Source organism: Lucilia cuprina, chromosome 4 (assembly GCF_022045245.1).
Source record: "Lucilia cuprina isolate Lc7/37 chromosome 4, ASM2204524v1, whole genome shotgun sequence".
NCBI classification, from domain to species: domain Eukaryota; kingdom Metazoa; phylum Arthropoda; class Insecta; order Diptera; family Calliphoridae; genus Lucilia; species Lucilia cuprina.
This window is the reverse complement of record NC_060952.1, coordinates 38,902,597-38,920,702: the sequence shown is the minus strand read 5'-3', so window position 1 is coordinate 38,920,702 and position 18,106 is coordinate 38,902,597. Positions and strand designations below refer to the sequence as shown.

General features: G+C 30.1%; 5 protein-coding genes and 1 long non-coding RNA gene across 6 annotated transcripts; 4 read left to right on the top strand and 2 right to left on the bottom strand.

The window, feature by feature from the left end:
- The first annotated feature begins 4,362 nt into the window (after positions 1–4,362).
- Positions 4,363–4,790, top strand: LOC111687504 (sarcotoxin-1D). The gene is made up of 2 exons (XM_023449944.2): positions 4,363–4,557; positions 4,625–4,790. Exons 1-2 carry the CDS (start codon positions 4,459–4,461, stop codon positions 4,715–4,717), a joined length of 192 nt encoding a protein of 63 aa, XP_023305712.2. The 5' UTR covers positions 4,363–4,458; the 3' UTR covers positions 4,718–4,790.
- A 1,873-nt stretch (positions 4,791–6,663) lies between these two features.
- Positions 6,664–7,528, bottom strand: LOC124419671. The gene is made up of 2 exons (XR_006940750.1): positions 6,951–7,528; positions 6,664–6,895 (listed from the first exon to the last, which is right to left on the bottom strand). It is a non-coding gene; the product is annotated as an uncharacterized LOC124419671 (long non-coding RNA).
- A 2,173-nt stretch (positions 7,529–9,701) lies between these two features.
- LOC111687506 (sarcotoxin-1D-like) lies at positions 9,702–10,064 on the top strand. The gene is made up of 2 exons (XM_023449945.2): positions 9,702–9,901; positions 9,969–10,064. Exons 1-2 carry the CDS (start codon positions 9,803–9,805, stop codon positions 10,059–10,061), a joined length of 192 nt encoding a protein of 63 aa, XP_023305713.2. The 5' UTR covers positions 9,702–9,802; the 3' UTR covers positions 10,062–10,064.
- Positions 10,065–11,688: 1,624 nt separating this feature from the next.
- Positions 11,689–12,173, bottom strand: LOC111687494 (sarcotoxin-1B-like). Its single transcript, XM_023449935.2, has 2 exons — positions 11,987–12,173; positions 11,689–11,915 (listed from the first exon to the last, which is right to left on the bottom strand). Exons 1-2 carry the CDS (start codon positions 12,083–12,085, stop codon positions 11,823–11,825), a joined length of 192 nt encoding a protein of 63 aa, XP_023305703.1. The 5' UTR covers positions 12,086–12,173; the 3' UTR covers positions 11,689–11,822.
- A 426-nt stretch (positions 12,174–12,599) lies between these two features.
- Positions 12,600–14,240, top strand: LOC124419554 (sarcotoxin-1B-like). Its single transcript, XM_046949555.1, has 2 exons — positions 12,600–12,744; positions 13,122–14,240. Exons 1-2 carry the CDS (start codon positions 12,642–12,644, stop codon positions 13,211–13,213), a joined length of 195 nt encoding a protein of 64 aa, XP_046805511.1. The 5' UTR covers positions 12,600–12,641; the 3' UTR covers positions 13,214–14,240.
- Positions 14,241–16,763: 2,523 nt separating this feature from the next.
- LOC111687493 (sarcotoxin-1B) lies at positions 16,764–17,229 on the top strand. Its single transcript, XM_023449934.2, has 2 exons — positions 16,764–16,943; positions 17,008–17,229. The coding sequence occupies exons 1-2, from the start codon at positions 16,845–16,847 to the stop codon at positions 17,098–17,100; spliced, it is 192 nt and encodes a 63-aa protein (XP_023305702.1). The 5' UTR covers positions 16,764–16,844; the 3' UTR covers positions 17,101–17,229.
- The last annotated feature ends 877 nt before the right edge of the window (positions 17,230–18,106 follow it).

Below are 18,106 nucleotides of genomic sequence, written 5' to 3'. Positions count from 1 at the left end.
TTGGCAACACTGATAGATAGATAGATAGATAGATAGATAGATAGATAGATAGGTAGATAGATAGATTGATAGATATATAGATAAATAGATAGATAAATTTGGAGACATAATATTAGGGTAGAAATAATGGACCTAACATTTCTCATATGAACCTAATTCTCAAATGTTTAAATCTATAAGCAAGTAATTTGCGTATCAATGCAAACAACCGTAAAAATATTTTTGAAAAAATATTAATTAAATTCTGAAAATCAAAAAACAAAATGTGTCCCGTTTTTATGATATCACAACTTTTTAGGAGGTTCAGTGATAACTTTGCTGTAATTATTTTTTCAATATTCCAACTCCTTACTCTGTATATCTGAGGCGGATACCACTGGCATAATTTATAAGAAACTTAATTTGATTTCATAGGAAAAATCAATAAGAATAAGCTCAATTTCAGACTTTTATAATGCTTCAAAGATGCACTTATTTCAAAAAAAATCTTTACGCACAATCAGAGTATTCTTTTTCTGAAATAAATGGTGCAAAAACAAAAATTCTATCATTAACCCTTTAGATGTGATGCAAATTTGCATTTTCAGATTTTAAACATTACAACATTTTGTCATTATACACGTTATATATGGAATATTAATTGTGTGGAGTTTTATTTAATTCAGAGGTGATGATAAAAACAACATAGTTTTATGGGAAATTATTGACCCACAAGTTGACATTATAACCATCATAACTCCTAAACTCCTCAGTTAATTAAAAATTTTAACACTATTTTTATGGGCATTGAATATAATACTTACGAATGATAAAATCAAGTTTTGAAATTTTTTTTTCGAAAAAATTGCATTTTTTCTTTTGCTCTTATGCATTTATAGTGCATCCAAATATTCTCTTGAATTATATTTACATATCTTAAACTTTCTGTAGAATAGTATACTAACGTCGAATTTGAAATATGTTCAGCAGTTTTCGGTTTATCAAAAAATATCGGCTAAAATCGGTAAAACGTGTGATATCACAATTTCAAAAATATTGCGTGAAGCCTTTTAGTTAGGCTATAGTCCTAAAATTGTACATAAGAAACTTTACTTAATATAAAAATTTATTACAAAACTAATTATCTTTTCAACAATTAAATTAAAAAGTAAAACATTGCGATTAAATATAAATTTTAAAAATATTTTAAAGTTTTATTTACAAATATTAATATTTATATGATAACTATTGTTTAAAGTAAAGTAAAATTGTTCCTAAGTATACATGACATTCTCTAGTCCTCATCTTCATTTGAATCTGGATCAATATTTCTTATTATATGGCCAATTTGATGAACACTACTGGCAATATTGTTAACTTTTCCAGCATTTTCATTGACAACATTTAATAAACGACTCTGAAAACAAAGAAAAATTATTAAATTTTATTAAAAATATAATGCAAATAACTTACAGTTCCTTCATTTAAATCATCCAACCAATCGGCTGTGGTAAATCCCCAGGTGCTAACGATTAGTAAAACACAGAAGAAAGCAAATTTTTGAGTAGACATTTTTTTAATGAAATTTTAAAACATAAAATTGTAGTTAGTGAGTGAGTGTCTACAAATCAGTTGTTAGAGCCTTATATATCAGATTTGTAGTCAAAAGTGATGATAGGTGAAAATCATTCGGTTGAGTAAGGGGATTTTTTACTTTAAGTTTTGTTTTTTGTACTGATGCTGGATTGGCCAACGCTTAATTTGAATAAAAAGGGAATCCCTGTAAAAGAAGTATGTTTTTTTTTGTTATTCATGGATCTTTTTGATTCTGACTAAATTCTTTGTTCACGTGCCACGTTTAGAGGAAATAAACATGGGCTTGTTGTACTCAGCTATCGTTTATTAACTATCGGTTCATTGACTCGTATTCGAGATTTAAATTTAATAGTTTTTTTGCAATAGGTGTAAAAGCAACAAAGAAAATATTGAATATTATGGGTATTCATAAAGAACAATACTTTTTGGAAATAATTAAATATATATTTATGATATATAATATTTTTTTTAATATTTCATCAAGTATTTCTAGAATACTTTTTCATACTTTTATTTCTAATACTTTTATATATAGTAAATACCATTAATTAATCATTAACTATTGACAGGGGTCCTAAAACAAAACAGAATAAACTATTAGCTTTGTTATGCGTCACCTAAAAGTTATAAATTTTTTTTTGTTTTTTATTGTATTAAATAATGCTACCGGCATTCTTGAGGTAGATCAGTGCCAAAAACACAAATAATTAAAAATAAAAAAAATTACAATATTTCTGTAGAAAATATAAAATTACTTTCTTAACTAATGGGACTTTTTATTGACTCAGGTGTTAATCAATTGGTAAAATACCAGGAAGCTTTATGTTATTAAAAAAGAAAAAAATATTTAAATTTAGGAAAAAAGTCCATAAAAACTACCTAAATGTTGGTAAAACCGGTAAAATTAATTTGGGTGATTTTTTGCTATTAAAGCAACTGTAAGAAAAATATGTCCATAATTAATGAAAAAATAAAATATTTAAATTCTATTTTAAAACAAAAGATTCTAAATTTATGTATAATACAAAATCAATAGATCAAATAAAATTAAAATATGTAAAGCAGGAATAATTTTTTTTGGACCAGCACTCAGGGGATGACCTCTACTTACTTATGCTATGCATTGTGTTGGAACTATGAAAATAGATTGTTGAAAGGAGAATAGCGGGAGTAGTGTTTGTGGCATTTGATTTAATTCTTCCTGTGTTACAAAAGAATATACCGGTTTCGGGAACAAGTTCATTTATATCAGAGGAACACATTCCATTGTAGTATGGATAAAACAGTGAAACACACCCCACGTTGTGACGGTGCTCTAGTGAATCAATATAGTTGACCCGATGAGTACCTTCGCCCTTTACTGTATGCGGCCGAGTAGCTCCAAAATAGACATCGAAGTTTCGGTCCATTTATGAGAGTTATATTCCATTTTCGGTTAAATATAAGTGGTATAAATGGTAAGAAGATCAGATGTAGTAAAGTATGTCCAACATCGTTTCAAAAACCCGAGACACTGGAATTCTTCTTTCGAAACTTTGAAAATTCAGCGGACATCGCACATAATTTTCACGGCAGAACATCAGAGAGTTTCTGCCATTACGATGCAATATGAGGTTTAAATGAATTGTTTATTTCTTATGATATAATGTTCCTATAAATGATTATTGTTAATGAATCTGTTTGGCGACAATTGTTATATCTTCGTCATCAAACATTTCAACAGTATTTTGACCTTTTCAAAAACATATACATACACAAATTATTTATAAATATGAGCCCAATTTGATAGTTAAACGATCAACATTTTTTTATTTCCAACTATCGCGTAGTTCTCTACAAAGGGGTTAAAGAACGACAGTCGATTGTAGAATCTATGGTTACCAATTCTTCTTACATAATAATAATAATAAAACCTATTATTTCACCACAAAAAGATATAAGAATTTCAAAAGAAATATGTCCTGTTTTTAAACCCTACACACCTATAGTGGAGAGGGTTTTATGCTGATGTTTGCAATCAACAGGCCTACACGAATCTTTAAGTGGGTGTAGGACTCAAAATCTCTTTCTGAGTCGATTAAGACATGTGCGTCCTTTCGCTGTCCCAAAATATTTTGTTAAAATTTGAACCATACTTTTTTCTGCACAAGGACCAAGCCTATTGAAAATAGTTTTAATCAATCCATTAATTCACCTAGCTCCCACACAACCATGCCCTCCTATTTGTGGTTTTAAGCTCTTAATTATGTAAAAAATACTACTGAAAAGTAGGGTAATTGGTAGTGTGCTATCCTGTCAGTTTGGGTTCGATTTCTACCAGAGACTTTGGTCTGATACACTACAACGGGCGAATGCTCATTGTCAACCTGATCGGTCATTTAGGATAGAATATAATTTGTATTCTATATTCAATATTCAATTTCCGAACATTACACTTTTACTTATTTGTATCTCATGGTGCTTTTGACAAGAAAATGATTAATATTGTTATGGAACTACATATAAGCATAGGATTTCATATAAATACCTATATTAAAACGTTAATAAGAGTGCTTCTCGGTAGAAGAAATCATATAAGGGTCTGTAAGATGTTGATGGCTATTAAAATAAATTCCAAAATAAGCTTTTATTTAACTATTAAATTGGTGTATGTTATCAAAATTTAGTTCAAACTATTTGTTTATAAACAACTACTATTGGCGAGTGAATCCCGTTAAGCAAAGAAAAAGTACCGCACATATTCTTTTAACTCCATGTATTTCATATAAAAGCCAAGTTTATAGCCGCAAACGTTAACAGTTGCGTTTGAGCTAAAGTATCACAATATACAAATCATTCTAAAGTATTTAAAATAAATTCTAAACTTTAAACATAATTTTCAACATGCAATTCTACAAAGTATTCGCCTTAATTGCCTTGATTTTCGCCGTTTTTGTTGGCCAAAGTGAAGCTGGTTGGTTAAGAGATTTTGGCAAAAGAATTGTAAGTTTAATAAAATATTTAATATTGTAGTATAATAAATCTAAAATATCTTATTTATCTATTCTAGGAACGTGTGGGCCAACATACACGTGATGCCACCATACAAGCTATTGGTGTAGCTCAACAGGCAGCCAATGTTGCCGCCACAGTACGAGGTTAATTTAAAAAAATTGTGTAATTTTATTATTTATTTTAAAAATATAATTATAATATAAATAAATATTAAAAAACTAGTAAAATTATTGTATTTAAAGAAAAAACACTAAACTCTGCATAAATAATCATTTTCGTATAATAAAGTAATCAATATTTATAGTGGGCGTGGCAATCTGGGTATATCCACAATTTGTTTGAAAGTAAAATTTTTATCGAATTAAATATGAGGAAAAACTATAAAATCGTGCCGACAACTAAACCCAGCAAAAATTAAACGAAGTACTTCCAAAAGAATTACATTTATCACCTCTTCTAAAGTAGTACTAAGTGAATTTTTTTATCATCTGTGGAAGTAATGTTTATTAATTTCCAAAGAAGCGAAAAGAATCAATTTTTTGAATTAAAGAACTTTTATTTTGGAGTTAACTAATAAATTTATTTATTTATGTTAATATTATTTAAGTCAAATTAATTGTATTTTATAATACTACCTTTTCACTTTCTAATATCTTCCAAAAGAAGAACATAAAAATTACTTCCTGAGAATGACTTCAGATGTAGTGAATTTAGACATCTCCCCTATGACAAACCTGTGTTCAAATCAAAACTTCTTCAGGCCTTTTTCAGTACTTCCATGGAGTAAATTTTACTTCTTTTTCGCTTCTTTGGAATTTCTTTTTTGCTGGAAATAAAATAATAAATTGAAAAGTTTGATTCCAATACAATACAATACAAATGTTATAAAGGAAATTTTTAAAATTTTCCACGTAATCAGCTCAAAATTACGTATTTTTGAAACCCAATTCGAAAATATTGCAGAAATTTTGTTTTAACATAGTGCTAAGCCCTTTAACAAAAATATTTGTATATTTTATCGAATATCATGTCAAAGTACTTTTCGTGAATACCTGCCGTGTTGGCCTTATTTCACGGTGGTACTTTTTCGACCGCTGGGAGAACTAAATAAACGACTCAATATCGCCTCTTTGTCATACATGGCGGTGGCAGTTTTTGTACATGATTCTAACCATTGCTGCCTCTATCCATAGCTTAAGTTTACAACCACGCAGATGGAATGGACTCTGTTGAGTCGACAACATAAGCTAGAGACGTATTCGGTAGACCGAAACCATCAAATCACTGTGATAAATCTGGTATGAACAGAGAAAAACGCTGAACATAGCTGAACAAGGAAAGAAAATAAAATTAAAACATTTCACCATTTTCCCATTTAATCGACACACTTATAGAGAGCACCATCCGACAAACATTGTCTTCTGTACGGGCCGGGGATGTTCCGTAAATCCCCACATTCATCCTGTATCATATACAGTTTGACTTTTTCAACAGCACCGAACTTTGCAAGAATTATTATATCGAGTATAATTATTTTAACCGACATTCCGCGAATTTCGGTTAAGACCCCACACAGCACATGTACACCGAAGGAATTTCTAATATAACCGAAACTCGGCATTGCGTGTCCCGTGGTTCCGAGATCATTTCAAGAAAAGAACGATGATACTGGTATCAGATTATGTGGTTCCGATTTCAATTTAAATCATTCCAAAAAAATAACGAGGATACTTTTGATCATTACCAGTTTATAGTCCAGGAAGGTACTGGTTGCAACTCTTTTCCCCGGGATTTCAATCACACTAAGGTGGAATATTTCACGCCAAATCTTCACCAACAGATGCCTAAGAAGAATATTTGAAGATTTTTCTTCAGCTATATATAATCATCATTTTCAGATGTTGGAAAAGCCGCAAAAGTACCTGGTGCGAATAGCTCTTGATTGGAATCTACACTGCCGACGTTGAAAGGGAAGTTCTGCATAAATAATTCGACAACGATATTATAAAATCATGTACATCCTGGACTACAAACCTTTAGTTATCAGTAGGCCCTATGTTCCACTATTAAATAATGGGAATGAAGGCATTAAAATTTAAATTTTAAAAAGAGTTTTTTAGTTTATTTACAAATTTATTTATTCCTAACTATTGTTTAAAGTAAAGTTAAAAGTAAAATTTTTCCTTAATATACATGACATCTTCTAGTCATCATCTTCATTTGAATCTGGATCAATATTTCTTATTATATGGCCAATTTGATGAACACTACTGGCAATATTGTTAACTTTTCCAGCATTTTCATTGACAACATTTAATAAACGACTCTGAAAACAAAGAAAAATTATTAAATTTAATAAAAATTAAATGCAAATAACTTACAGTTCCTTCATTTAAATCATCCAACCAATCGGCTGTGGTAAATCCTCAAATGCCAACGATTAGTAGAACACAAAAGAAAGCAAATTTTTGAGCAGACATTTTTTTAAAATAAATTGTATAACACACAAAACTAAATTGTATTGACTGTGACTAGTGACTGATAGTCTAAAAATCAATTGTTAGTGCTTTATATACCTGGTTTATAGTTCAAAGAGGAGATAAGCAAACATCTTTGAGTGAATAAGGGGATTTTTCTTACTTCTAGCTTTTTCTTTATACTGATGCTGGGGATCGGATTATGCTTAATATGAAAAAACAGGGAATCCCTGTGAAAGAAGTAATGTTTGAGTATGTGTTTTTGTTTTATTATGGATTTATGTGTTTCTGACTAAATTCTTTGTTCGTGCGCCAAGTTTTGAGGAAATAAATATGGGCTTTTTGTACTCAGCTTTCGTTTATTAACTACCGGTTCATTAGCACGTGTTTGAGATTAATATTTGATAGTTTTTTGTTGTAGGTGACCAGCAACAAAGAAATTATAAAATATTGAGGGTATTCAATGAGGTCAGTAATAGTTTGATAAATATTAATACTTATTAAGGAAATAGGTAATTTTTTTAAACTATTTTATTAAGCTCAAATAAAATATTCTATTTAAAAGTCTTTTAAAAGCTCTTTGTTTTCTAGAATAACTTTTCGTACTTTTTATTTCTGGCACTTTTTTATATATTGAATACCCTTTATGTGAACCTTAACTATTGACTGTAGACATGAAACAAAAAGTGTAAATTTTTAGCATTGTTATGCGTCACATAGAAGCTATAAAAAGTCTACAATTGTTTTTATTTTATTAATTAATGTATGATTTCTGTTTTGCTACCAGCATTCTTGAGGTAGATCAGTGCCAAAAACACAAATAATTAAAAATTTAAAAAATATTTCTGTAGAAAATATACATTTTTTTATTAACTAATGGGACTTTTATTGACTCAAATGTTTATCAATTGGTAAAATACTAGGAAGCTGTATGTTATTAAAACAAGTAATATTTCTATATTCGGCTGTGCCGAATCTTATATACCCTTCACCAAGTATGTTTTAAAAAAAACAGTTTTTATTTATTTTGTATCTCTGCACACATGTCACACATAACATACACACAAACAAATATAAGCTGTAGCAGAAAAAATATTAATTGTTGTACTGCAATACCAGCGTCAAACTGCATTACCACCCTCAAACAAATATGAGCTGTATTACCAACATATTACTGCTTTATCCCCTTGTTCTTGTTATACCCACTTACCTTCGTGAGAACAGAACAGCATCCAAACATACAAAAAAAAAAAAAAAATACAAAGCTGAATAAAACCAAATACATCTCCACACTCACATGTACATCTTTATCCAATTCACAGTGTTGTTGTTGCTTTTTTAACAAAGCATGAAAAAAATTTGGCTTTTTTGATGAAATTTTCAAAGGTTGTCTCGGATTATTGCTCATATCTCCGTTATTTATATACCGATTTTGCTGATTTTAAATAGCGATCTTCTCGAAAACATGTCTAACTGAATTATTGAAGATTCGGATCTCGCCGATATCTGGGGACCTCTAAAAACGGATTTCAACAGACAGACAGACTGACGGACTAATTGGTTGTGTGCTAGTCTGCAAGTTTGGGTTCGATTCCTACCAGAGACTCTGGTCTAATACACTACAATGGGCTAATGCTAATCACCAAGCTCGGTAATTTAGGTTAGAATATAATTATACCCTACACCACTTTAGTAAGGGGAGTTATATTAGGTTTGTGCTGATGTTTGTAACGCAATCGGGTCAGAATCATTTTGAGAGTCGATTAAGCTATGTCCTTCCATCTATGTAAACCTGATGTGCTGATGTTTGTAAAGCAATCGAGTCAGAATCATTTTGAGAGTCGATTAAGCTATTTGCGTCAATCCATGTAAACCTTATAATCAAACTAGAGGTGGCAATTTTGAAGATAAGCCTATTTAAAATGGTTAAAATTGGTCCATTTTTTCACCTAGCTCCCATACAACTGAACCCGCCGAATAGGGCTTTTAAGTTCATAATTATGTTTAATATACTCATATCTCGACAAAAGGCTGAAAATCAAGCCAAAATTTCACTTAAATGTCTACATTTTATTCAACAATAAACGGCTTAAGTATATCCGAGTCAAGGTACAACTAAACTTTAATGCTTTATTATGACAACTAAATCGCATTTTATTTTTGTAAAAGTTGTAGGGTATTATATGGTTGGCCTCGCCCGACTATAATTTCTTACTTCTTTTAGATTGTATTATAGTAGATAAATAAATAAAAAATACTACTAAAAAGTGTCTTGTATAGCCGGTACACTTAGAATTTTTTGGTTGGGGGAGTCGATAAATAGGGCCAACATTCAAAATTCAATTTCCGAACATTACACTTTTACTTATTTGTAACTCATGGTGGTTTTCACTAGAATGTGATTAATGTTGCTATGGAACTACATATTAGTATAGGAATTTATATGAATACCTGGTAAGATGCTTTTGGAAATTTAAATAAATTCCTAAATATTTTTTTTGTTTAACTTTTAAATTGCTGTACGTTACCAAAATTTGGTTCAAACAATTTTATTATAAACCAACCACTATTGTTGAGTAAATCCCGTTAAGCAGAGAAAAAGTACCGCACATATTCTTTTAACTCCATGTATTTCATATAAAAGCCAAGTTTATAGCCGCAAACGTTAACAGTTGCGTTTGAGCTAAAGTATCACAATATACAAATCATTCTAAAATATTTAAAATAAATTCTAAACTTTAAACATAACTTTCAATATGCAATTCTACAAAGTATTCGCCTTTATTGCCTTGATTTTCGCCGTTTTTGTTGGTCAAAGTGAAGCTGGTTGGTTGAGAGATTTTGGCAAAAGAATTGTAAGTTTATTAAAAATAATTAGTATACATTTTAAAATTTAAGTTTATTAAAATTCCTAAATTTTAGGAACGTGTGGGCCAACATACACGTGATGCCACCATACAAGCTATTGGTGTAGCACAACAGGCAGCCAATGTTGCCGCCACAGTACGAGGCTAATTTTAAAAATTATGTGGTTATATTTAGTTATTTTATTTAAATAAAAATACATTTAATTTTAGTAAAACAAAATATGATTTCGTTTTAAACTATGTATACATAGTTTATGTATGTACAAGTTTTTTAGAACCAATTGAATAAGTCCTGGACTCCGAGTTACATTACAAGCAGTTGGAGTGATAACTTATACAGAAAACTACACTAGATTTTATATATATGCTGAGTAATCTGTTCGTCTAAGAAGTGGTCTGGAAAGTGTTACCATTACCATTCAACTGCATTCTCTTGGGGAATGCTAGGAAATATTACTATATTCACTGTCATATGTAGGATTTCTGAACGACATTTAAATATATTTTAGTGGTCTTACTTAAAACGGTAACCGCGCCAGTTGGCAGTGTTTGGGTGGCTTTTTAGATATCATTGTTTTTTATATAAAGGCATGATTGTCCATATGGTATACGTGTCCGCATAAAGCTCGCCATTCATCCTAATTCGGTAACTCAATTCAAAATATCATCTACATAAAAGGAAAAAATATGTTTTTAAATTATACACGCCTGGTACCAAATTGATTTATAATTTTTTAATAACATCCGTTGTCAAAGTATATACAAACGCACAAAATTGCAACAACTTGTTGTCGAAATCAAAATTATATACATATCCGTTGTCTAATTGTTAACAGACGTGGTATGTTCATTATTGACAACGGATTGTATCATTTTCGGTAGTTTTCTACTAGTTTTTTCCCTCTGTGTGATAATCTCTGCTTGATTTTTAAACAGACGAGTTGCCCTATTGCGATATTTGATATTTTGCTTTTCCTCGTTCACCAAGAGTCTTTGATTGCTTCAGTTATGCTCTTCAGTTATGCAAAGCTGCTACTTACTGTTTATGTGTTGCGGCTAATGATCTTAATATTCTGAGTATATCCAGGTATGAAAGAATCGTGCAATAGGGCATAGCTTTGTCGAAAAACTCACTGGGTATAAAACGAGATTTTGCTTCTACCATGACAACGCTTTTCATATTCATCGAAGGATGAATCACAACAAATTTTTGGTATATCAGTTTTATGGTCGACTATTATAGAGAAAGTTATATCTTTCCATTTTCTTCTTTATGATTTGACCTTAGACGAATGTCTGAACTATAGTAGAGTTATAGGGATTAAAAACTTATCGGGTGTTTGTCTACCAGCTTATCGGATAAGTCGTTTTCAAATTAGAGTTGATTGTATTTTATGGACAATATGAAAGAGACTTATAACTGGATATTAGTACAAATAGTAGGATCACCATTTGTGTGTTCTTCATTCTTCGTTTTGATCTGCGGGCAGGTAAAGCCATATTATCAGTGTTTCAATATGTTACGTCGATGCCTCATCATTCATTTCGGTATTATAATCTTTATTTTCGTATTTAATTGGAAAAGTAGTCTTTTCACATCACGATAGAAAACGAAGCTCTATCTTTTATAATATATTCCATTAAGTTTTTGTTTATAAAATATGTTCTCTCAGAATCTCTCCATCAGTGTTGAAGTTTCCCGAAGTCCTATCGCTTAATATCATATTTAAGGTTATCTTCTCTTGTATTTATTCGAAATAATAAAGAAAATGATAAAAGGTATTCCATGATCTAATTCAAATAAATTTATTTTCTTTAACTTATTAATTTCTTAATTTAAATAATCTCAATTTCCTTAATAAAATATGGCACAAAATAATACTAAATGATGATACGACATTTTTCTGCTTTAACCTCTGGCTGTTGCAGCAACATTAGCAGCTTGCTGGGCAATACCAATTGCTTGTATGGAAGCATCACGAGTATGTTGGCCAACACGTTCCTAGAATTAAAAAATAATTAAATTTTATTACAATAAAAATTCATATTAAATAGTTATTCAATGAAACTTACAATTTTCTTGCCAATTTTTTTCAACCAACCCGCTTGACTTTGACCAGCGAAAACAGCCAAGATCAAGGCAACAAAGATGAAAACTTTATGGAAATTCATTTTTATAATTATTTTTGTTTTGGATTAAAGGAGATTGAAATAGGTTCTTGTTGAAGGTTCTAAACCAGATTTGGAAATGTTGTTGATTATCGCTTTTTGTTAGACTTTTATAGCGATCGTTTAATTAAAGAAGCTGCGTTGGTACTTTTAGTCTGTGATAGAGGGGATTTACTTTAGAACTAAAGTTTATATTATGCTAATAGTGATAAGAAAATGTGCTGGGGGATTTTATTGGATTTGTTATTGTGATGCATTATCACTTCAAATTTAATTTTTTTTCTTTATATTACTAGCCCAATGTCTTAATTTTTTTTCGAACCTCTGATGAAAATATGAAAATATTCACTATATGAATACTTAACCTATAAAAAAAAATGAATGGAAACGTGAATCCCCTGTTATAAAAAAAACTGATAAGGACTCAGAACACGAGACTTTGTGTCTAAAACACAATTCCTATAAAATTTAGATCAAATCTACAATTATCATTACTTAGCATTCGTATACAAAACACTAAATCTAAACATTCTAATTCTCCCAAATTAAACAACTAAACATGAATTTCGATAAAGTGTTTATTTTTGTCGCCTTAACCTTGACTGTTTTTGCTGGTCAAAGTCAAGCGGGTTGGTTGAAAGATATTGGCAAGAAAATTGTAGGTATATACACGCAGAGAAAAAACATGGTTCGACATGGTTACTATAACTAAATTATGTTAACTGTAACAATATATTGTTGTCAAAAACATTTAATTGTTATTTTCATCGATTTAAACATTATTGTTGTTACTGTAATCATTTTCATCTTCATGGCAATTAAAAATTTTATAAATTTTGACGATTCACAGAAACATAATTACTTTCTCAATAACTATAATTGTTATTTTCATTGAATTTAAACATTATTGTTGTTACTGTAATCATTTTCATCTTCATGGCAATTATAAATTTTAATTATTTTGTCAATAACTATAATATAACTATATCTATATATAAAAGTAATGCAGACTTTTATTTAACTATTTTTATCATTTAAGAACGTGTTGGTCAACATACTCGTGATGTTTTCATGCAAGCAATTGATATTGCTCAGCAGGCTGCTAATGTTGCTGCCACTGCTAGAGGTTAAAGCTATATTTAATTAACTGCTAATTAATTATATTTAATTAAGTGAACTTGTTTATTATTAGAACTATGTTTAATGGAAAATAGTCTCCCTAACTAGTCTATACTAAAGTCGTATAGAATAACTATATTCCATGCTATAGAGCAGACAATACAATATACAAAGTCTGGTCTATATATTAGACAAAAGTCCAGACTATAAAATGGACTATTGTCTAAACTATAGAATAGACTGTGGTCCAGACTATAACTAGTCCCGATTTTACTATAGTCCTGTATAGGCTAGACTATAGTTAAAACTATAGTCCAAACTATAGTGTATATTATGTATAGTCTAGACTAGAGAATACAGTGCATACTATAGAATATAACATAAATCAGTCTATAAACTAGTTTAGACTATAAAATAGACTCATTTCTAGACTATAGACTACACAATAAAAAATAATATACTAGACTATTAGGTATTCAATAATATGGACCATAGCTCAAATTATAGAGTGGACTCTAGTCCAGAATAGTCTTTAGTCTAGACTATAGAATTGACTATAATTAACACTATATAGAACAGACTATAAACCAGACTAACATCACTATTGTCGAGATAATAGAACAGACTTCACTCCAGACTATAGAGTATAATATATTCTATAGTCTATTTTAAAAACTATAAAATAGATAATATTTCCGACTTTAGAAAATACTATTGTCTACACTGTAGAGTGACATTAGTCCAGACCATAAAATAATACTGCAAATTTAAAATTATCGACTACAAAAATTTTTAACTAAAAGACTAACATTTAGTTACAAATTTTTAGTCAGTAGACAAATTTGGGGATTTTCTTTTAAATTTCTTTCGAAAATTTACATTAATTACAACCTAAAAAATCACTTTAAAAAATTGTAAATTCCAATTGTAAGATTTTGTTTATATTTTTAAAATACAGTTTAACTTGGCTAAACAGAATGTCATTGTTAAATTTTAAAAAATTTGTGTACATATAACTTAAAACAATAAACAATTTAAAAAATCCACACTTAAGTCGTTTTAATTTTAGTATACCGTACGAAAAAAAATAATATCCCCTGTTAAACAATAAATGATCTAAATGATCTTTCTTATCTCAAATTAAAAATACTTTCTATTCTGGCTTTAGAATTTTATTTATGGGTATTTTGTAAATAGTGCAAAAGTATTTGTCATTGATATGTACATATATACTTTTAACCATTTGAATAGTTGAATTGTGGGATTATGTAATATTTATTATGACTAATATATTATTAAAATTACTTTCAATAAATAGTATTGCCATGTACGGGGGTGTTAGACTATATTTACCACATCAGAAAATGAGATGGTAACAGTTATGTAAATATTTTCTCGTCTTTAATAGATCTAAGGAAGATTTAGCTGTGGCCGTCTGCATCTAAATATATTTACGTTTAAGGGTCAATATCGATTTTTTCGGTGTCATTATAGATTTTTTATACTGATCTCAAGAAATAAGTTTCATTTAAATCTGTTGATAACTGAATAATATTTCACTAAAGTTTCTTAATATTGCATAGTTGTACTTTACCTTTACAGCTTTACAGATAAGGGGTTAATTTTATTAGATTTTATAGCATTCGAAAAATCACTGAATTAAATATTTGGGACACAATCATAAAGTCATGAGAATGAATAGATCACAATGTGGGTAATTTTAACCGGCAGAATATATACCACCCAGGATAAACTTTACATACCCGTTAAGCAGGCAAGTAATTTTGTTCGACGAGGTTAGAAACATTACTAGTTACAAATGTGCTTAACCGACTTTCCGGGGCTTAAACCGGGCTTTTCAGTTAGTAGACTTTATGCTCCATCAATAAGTTATTTTATAGAGCTTTTTGGTACAGTTTTTACATAAAAGAATAATGTAATTGATAACGACCACTTATTATCAGGTCTAGATCTCTAGATTACTCATTACCAAAATTGTAAGATTTTTGTCTGGGCAGACCTGTAGTAATAAGATGTCGAAGTGTTTCAAGTAAACACCTGCCTTGACCACCCCGTTTCCCTGTGATTTTTCCATCCACAGTGTGAGTTTCTTCGACGAGACGTATTTGGTAGACCGATCACGAATGTATCAAATAAACGGAGGACTTTGTTCTTACTCAGAGAGAACACACTGTGGTAAATGTGGTATGAATAGAATTTTCCTGAACATACTTAAACAAGAAAGAAAAATTTAATTGTATCACTTTTCATTCATCACCATTTAACACTGCACTCTTCTCATTCTTTCAACACACCCATAGATAAGAACATCCGATACACTCACTCTAGGAATACGGGCAGGAGAAGACCCGTATATCTCTATATTTATCTTGTATCATATGCATTTGGTTTGTATATTTTTGGTTTTGGGGGGAGGGGGGTTATAAATTTCCCTTTTTCCCAACCATTGTATCCGCACCTGATCAAATGTACAGTCACTACTCTGTAGGCTATCTGTTGTCTTTGGCAACAGCACTGAACTTATCCTGAATTATAGATTTCATCGTGCTTCAGTCTTTTAACCGAAATTCCCTTCTGTCGAATTTGGGTGTAGATTACAGCCATCACATGCACGCCGAAGCGTCGATGTTCGAAATTCTAGTTTTCGCGATGTACCAGATTATCCAGGGTTCCGGTCGACCAGTTGTCAAATCATTCCTAAGAAATGCTGAGGAGACATTTCATCAACACTAGTTCCAGCCGACTAGTTGAGGTTTTTCAATGGCTGTAACAGAAACTTATCCCGAAAATTCAATTTCAAAGCCCATCAATCTATTAACCAAACGTCCCTTTCCGCGAATTTGGGTTTAAATCAGACTTTGGGTTTAAATGTTCCCGAATTGTCCTTAACCAAATGACCATCCAGGGCAAAGTCCTGCGGGCAACTGGTCACCTGCAGTATTAAATTATCTGGTGCTCTGGTTCGACCCCATGTCAAATCAATCCAAGGAAAGGTCATCACCAGTTTAAAGTCCTGACAAAAGATGTAGAGCCTCTTTCTCTAGGATCACAATAGCAACATGATAAGGGTTATCAAGGTAACATGATCCAAACTGTTCTACAAATAACAGAAAAAAGGTAGACAAATTAAGCTGATATTTTAGACGCCACCAAACAAAATACTTCAAAATGAACGGCGGCGTTAGATTGGCAAACACTGCCGTTTGCTAGGATCTAATTCTATACGGTCTCTTCTTACATATTTTCCTAAATTCGACATAATGAATGTAATTGATGTATTGGTGTACACACTTAAGTATACAAATCGTCCTCGATTTGTTTTCTTGATTCATTAAGACATTACTTTCTTCTTAAAAAATAATATTTCTGAGTCATCAAAGATCCACAACATTAATACAAATACATATACTATTCATGGAACACCATATCTCTCATCGTAAGTACATTTTATTCTACAAGTAAAAAAAATCCCCTCTTTAGAGAAAGTTTTGTGATTAAAAAGAATTCATATAAAAGCGTGTGTTCAAACATTAAACAGCATCATTCTACAATCAAATTTAGAATAGAAAATACCAGCATTTCAAAACCATAATATAATTTTTTAAAAATAAAAAAGAAAACAATGAATTTCAATAAGGTATTTATTTTTGTTGCTTTGATTTTGGCCGTTTTTGCGGGACAAAGTCAAGCGGGTTGGTTGAAAAAAATTGGCAAGAAAATCGTAAGTTTTTATTTTATAACAATTATTCAGCAATTTAATTTTATTTAATTCTATTTGATTTTAGGAACGTGTTGGTCAACATACCCGTGATGCCACCATACAGGTACTGGGTGTAGCGCAACAGGCTGCAAATGTGGCTGCCACGGCCCGAGGTTAATTTTTTTTTAAATTATGACCAAATTTTGATATTAAGATTATATTTAGTATAGTTTCAATTATAACTGCCATATTTAGAATATAAATTATTTATTGGAATAAAAAGTTGTTTAAGTAATATATAAAAAAATGTCTTTTATTATACTTAATAATAACCCGAAATATGGCCATTATTTCACTGTATTTCTCTAGAAATGGCAAAATAGGGGAATCTGTCAGGAAGAATAAATTTGCAATCTTTACTAATTAGTTCGATAAGAAATCTAGAGTAGAATTGTGGTTTAGATTTGTTGTAAATTTAAATACTGCATAATTATTCCCCTCAATCATATATATTTACACACATGTTGTTTTAAAAATTGTGTATTTAATTAAAATCTTTCTAAATTGATTATCACACATTACAAAATGTTAAAATAATTATTCACTGTAGTGTAAATGTAAATTTAATTAGAAGTCAACCACAGTTTAGAGCCCTAAGTTATAAAAATAAATTTACTTAATTAAATCTTTAAACAAAAATCAACAAATGTTTGGTGGGTCTCTACTTTCTTACAACATTTCATGCCACAACTGTCTTGTTATATTTTTTACAACAACAAAAATCAGTCAATCTGTCGTCCACTTACTCGTATTTCCATTATACTGTCATTCCTGGTATATTTACATTTAGATAATATAATTATTGTGTACAATTGTTTGTTTAACTATTGAAATTTTTATCTATTTGATTTAAAACAAAAGGCAAATGTATAAAGTTGCCTTACAACCAAACCACCACCCCTTTCTACGTTCCTTTTCCATTGCTTTCACTTTTTATGCTTTCGCTTTAAATGTTTACATATCCTGTATGATGAATGTTTATTTTAACTTATTATTTGAATTAATTTTATCTGATGATGAAATGAATAAGTGGTGGTTGTATCCTACAACAGAGTTACAAAATCTAAACAAATACAAATTGTTACAATAAAGAAATTACATTAGAACACAAACAACACACACAT

Excerpts from the sequence above, each read along its gene's own strand:
- LOC111687504 (XM_023449944.2), top strand. The coding sequence starts at position 4,459 with ATGCAATTCTACAAAGTATTCGCCTTAATTGCCTTGATTTTCGCCGTT. Across the intron at positions 4,558-4,624 it reads GAGATTTTGGCAAAAGAATT|GAACGTGTGGGCCAACATAC; the intron begins GTAAGTTTAATA and ends TATCTATTCTAG.
- LOC111687506 (XM_023449945.2), top strand. The coding sequence starts at position 9,803 with ATGCAATTCTACAAAGTATTCGCCTTTATTGCCTTGATTTTCGCCGTT. Across the intron at positions 9,902-9,968 it reads GAGATTTTGGCAAAAGAATT|GAACGTGTGGGCCAACATAC; the intron begins GTAAGTTTATTA and ends CCTAAATTTTAG.
- LOC111687494 (XM_023449935.2), bottom strand. The coding sequence starts at position 12,085 with ATGAATTTCCATAAAGTTTTCATCTTTGTTGCCTTGATCTTGGCTGTT. Across the intron at positions 11,916-11,986 it reads AAAAAATTGGCAAGAAAATT|GAACGTGTTGGCCAACATAC; the intron begins GTAAGTTTCATT and ends TTTTAATTCTAG.
- LOC124419554 (XM_046949555.1), top strand. The coding sequence starts at position 12,642 with ATGAATTTCGATAAAGTGTTTATTTTTGTCGCCTTAACCTTGACTGTT. Across the intron at positions 12,745-13,121 it reads TATTGGCAAGAAAATTGTAG|AACGTGTTGGTCAACATACT; the intron begins GTATATACACGC and ends TTATCATTTAAG.
- LOC111687493 (XM_023449934.2), top strand. The coding sequence starts at position 16,845 with ATGAATTTCAATAAGGTATTTATTTTTGTTGCTTTGATTTTGGCCGTT. Across the intron at positions 16,944-17,007 it reads AAAAAATTGGCAAGAAAATC|GAACGTGTTGGTCAACATAC; the intron begins GTAAGTTTTTAT and ends ATTTGATTTTAG.